The 3,624-nt window shown below is 58.4% G+C and overlaps 1 protein-coding gene across 1 annotated transcript; it reads left to right on the top strand.

The window, feature by feature from the left end:
• The first annotated feature begins 658 nt into the window (after positions 1-658).
• LOC120869481 (calmodulin-like) lies at positions 659-1,534 on the top strand. Its single transcript, XM_040248825.1, has one exon. It carries the CDS (start codon positions 838-840, stop codon positions 1,285-1,287), a length of 450 nt encoding a protein of 149 aa, XP_040104759.1. The 5' UTR covers positions 659-837; the 3' UTR covers positions 1,288-1,534.
• Positions 1,535-3,624: the final 2,090 nt, after the last annotated feature.

Below are 3,624 nucleotides of genomic sequence, written 5' to 3'. Positions count from 1 at the left end.
TGAAGGGTCCCTGCCTTCCTGGGGTCTCTTGGGACAGAATCAGAGAAGCTAGAGGGGAGCTAGAGAAGAGGACCTTGCGGGATACTGGAGGCTTCCTCTCGCCTCTGAAATCACACTTCGAACATTCACTTCATGAATGAATCTCAGCAGTACTTGTGGCAGGCTCTGCCCGCCCCAGCTCCCCCTTTCTCCAAGCCAAAGGCAGGCAGACGCATCCCCACCTGAGGACCTGCCAGCCACCGTGGGCTGGAGAGTGATGAAGCCCGCAGTGCATCCTGGGAGAATCCCACTGAGCTCTACCACCACAGCCCACCCTGCAGGATGGGGGCTGGGCAGTCCCAGAGAGAACAGGAACACTGGCCACAGCCTTCCCGGTCCTCAGGGCTGTGGGAGGCTCCCCTCCCCTCCCCACACTGGTCTCTGAATTTGGAGAAGTTCTCTTGAGCCCCCCATCTTGAGCTTGGCTAGACTGTGAGAGTGCCGTGGGCACTGTGCTCTGCTGTTGGGGTGGGCGAGGCCTGGCCACGTTGGTTCTCTGCAGCCTCTCCTGGGGCGGGCCCGCCTCTCCAGTTCCTGCATTTCTCGTCTGTCTGCAGTCCGCTGTCCCTCCCTGGGAGGAGGATCTCGCCCCAGGACATGGGGTGGGTGGGGAGTGTTCTCCTCCCTTTGCTGGGATGCACAGAAAAGGAGGGGGCTCCCAGCAGTGGCAAAGCTGCCGCCTGAACCGTGTTCTCAGACACACACACAGCCTTGGTCCCGAGCTGGTCCCAGCTCTGACGTGAGCCCCTCAGGCAGGTTGGCAGTGAGCTGGCGAGCTCCGTAGCGGGTGCGAGCGACATGGCAGAAAAGCTGTCTGAAGAACAGGTGGCGGAGTTCAAGGAGGCCTTTGACAAGTTCGACAAGGACAAGGATGGCGCCATCAGTGTGCAGGAGCTGGGCACCGTGATGCAGGAGCTGGGCCTGAAGCCATCAGAGGCTGAGCTGAAGGCGCTCATCGCCCGGCTGGACACGGACAACAACGGCATCATCAGCTTCCAGGAGTTCCTGGAGGCCATGGCCGCAGGGCTTCAGACCTCAGACACGGAGGAGGACCTGAGGGAAATCTTCCGTGCCTTCGACCAGGACGATGATGGCTACATCAGCGTGGACGAGCTCAGGCAGGCCACATCCCAGCTGGGGGAGAAGCTGTCTCCGGACGAGCTGGATGCCATGATCCGGGAGGCAGACGTGGACCAAGATGGCCGGGTGAACTATGAGGAGTTCGTGCGCATCCTCACCCAGAACTGAGGCCCCCTCACCCCCCGCCCGCCCTGCTGCTCCCTGCCTCCGCCCGACTCTGGTCCCACTGCCCGGTCGGGCCCTGCTTCCATGTGGGGACAGTTGGTGGTGGGCAGGAGGGGCTTCCCCATGGCCTGGGGTCTGATCTGCCCGGCCAGACGGAGAGTGCTTGAGAGACGGGGGTGCTCCTTACCCTGCAGAGCTGTTGTGAGGAGACCCAAAGCGATGCTCCGGTTGGAATAAAGGGATGTGAGCTACAAGGTGTACGACTGTGCTTGAATGGGGGTAGAAGGAGGCTGGGGAGGGTGGAGGTTGGGTGGGGTCATTGAAGGGCCCCAGCCAGGGCACGTGGGGTTCTCTTGAGCCTCTCCGTGTTCCACTCAGCCCTAATGGGGGACCCTAAGATTCCAGGTGAAGAAGGCAATGGCACCCCACTCCAGTACTCTTGCCTGGAAAATCCCATGGACGGAGAAGCCTGGTAGGCTGCAGTCCATGGGGTCACGAAGAGTCGGACACGACTGAGTGACTTCACTTTCACTTTTCACCTTCATGCATTGGAGAAGGAAATGGCAACCGATTCCAGTGTTCTTGCCTGGAGAATCCCAGGGATGGGGTAGCCGGGTAGGCTGCCGTCTATGGGGTCGCACAGAGTCGGACATGACTGAAGTGACTTAGCAGCAGCAGGACTCTAGGAGGCCCCCCTTTGATGCCTGTGGTTGAGGAACGTGGGGGGAGCGCTATGAGCGGGATGGGGCAGACGGGACTCGAGTGTCTGCCTGAGCTCCAGTTAGAACCTGGGGCCAGAGTCTGGACCAGGGCTGGGACATGCCTGCCTCACTGGTGATGTTTATCACCCTTTGCATGTAGCCAGCTGAAAGAAAACTCTCTCTGTGTGTGTGTGTGTACGTCCTGCATTTGAGATATGGGGACTTCTAGAGCCAAGTTGGGAGCCCTGGAGGACCAGCCCTGCCTTACCTGAAGGAGGGTGGGATGGTCAAGAAGTGGGAAGGACCAGAGATGCTGTGATGGGGTAATGGGAGGGGGTCACACTTGAGGGGTGGGGATTGTTTCCCATCAGATCCTAGAAAGACATGGCTCAGGGAGGAAGGTGCCCCTTAACCCTTTGGCTCCAGCCCTTCGGGGCCCCTTTGGGGTTGGGGCTCTGAAGCAGCTCCCTGGGTTTGCGTGCACCCACAGAGGAGCTGGGGAGAGGCCGGAAGTCAGAGATGGGAGGAGCAGCCCCTCTTCCACCCCCTGATGTCAAGCTGAGGTGCCATCGGAACCTGGGTTTTTGCAATGTTGCCGTGTGGTTTCTAAAAACCATTCTGGCCAGAGCCCAGGCAGAGGTTCTTAGTGCAGGGTGGGGACGGACAGAGTCTGCTTACCTGGGGGGCTATTGCAAAACACCTGCCCAGCCCTTTACCCTCCCCTACTCCTGTTCGAGGGCGAATGACAGAGCAGTGTACCTCTGCAGAGGGGGTGGGGCCAGACCATCCGGGTGCGCTGTAGCACCGATGAAGTGTTTCCATTTGGGGACATTTTCAGTGGGTCACTGGGGCCCCATGACATCACACCCGCTGCACAGTCCATCCTAGCCCTGTCCTCGGGGTCTCCCTGCAGTCCCCTGCTCAGGCCTGGGCTAGAGGGAAAGGAAGACAGAAGAGAGGCAGGGGAGCTCTGGTCCCTGAGGGTTCCTAGGGTGGGATTGGGTGTGGTGTCTGGTGGAGATAAGAGGGAGATGAGGAAGGGGGCGGAGGCTACTCCCTCTTCCCGAGATCTCAGGGGTGGGGTGTCCAGGATGGGGGTGGACACCCCCCAGAAAGTACCCATCCTCTTAGGGACTCAGGTCACGGAAGGTGAGTTTCTAAATGAGAGATTCTTAAATGCCAAGCTGGTCCAAGGTGAAGGGCTCCAGGTTCTGCTTGGAAACAAGGAAAATAAAGATGTTTTGGATGAACTTGATGTATTCAGTTTTTGAAGTTCTGAGACTATGCTCTTTCTATAGTTCAAATGTGCTTTCTTTAACGAAATGACTCTGATGGCAGATGGGTCCCCCCCGCCCTTTCACGTACTTCCTTTGAAACACGGGGAATCCCATGTTAATTTTGACATCTTACTGTCCTGTGAGGCCCCAACCTCTGAGAAGAACAGCTCCAGCCTGTGGCACATAAAACTGATCTCCTTCCCTTAAAAAAGAAAAGAAAAGAATGATTCTTCTGCCTTTGAAGAAGTATGAGGCTCATACCTGGGAACAGCAGACTCCAGGACTGTGGGGGAGGAGGGGAGGAGGAGGGGAGGAGAGAGGAGGAGGGGAGGAGAGAGGAGGAGGGGAGGAGAGAGGAGGAG

Source organism: Oryx dammah, unplaced genomic scaffold (assembly GCF_014754425.2).
Source record: "Oryx dammah isolate SB20612 unplaced genomic scaffold, SCBI_Odam_1.1 HiC_scaffold_10, whole genome shotgun sequence".
Taxonomy (NCBI): Eukaryota; Metazoa; Chordata; class Mammalia; order Artiodactyla; family Bovidae; genus Oryx; species Oryx dammah.
This window is presented reverse-complemented; position numbering and strand designations above follow the sequence as displayed.

Excerpts from the sequence above, each read along its gene's own strand:
- LOC120869481 (XM_040248825.1), top strand. The coding sequence starts at position 838 with ATGGCAGAAAAGCTGTCTGAAGAACAGGTGGCGGAGTTCAAGGAGGCC.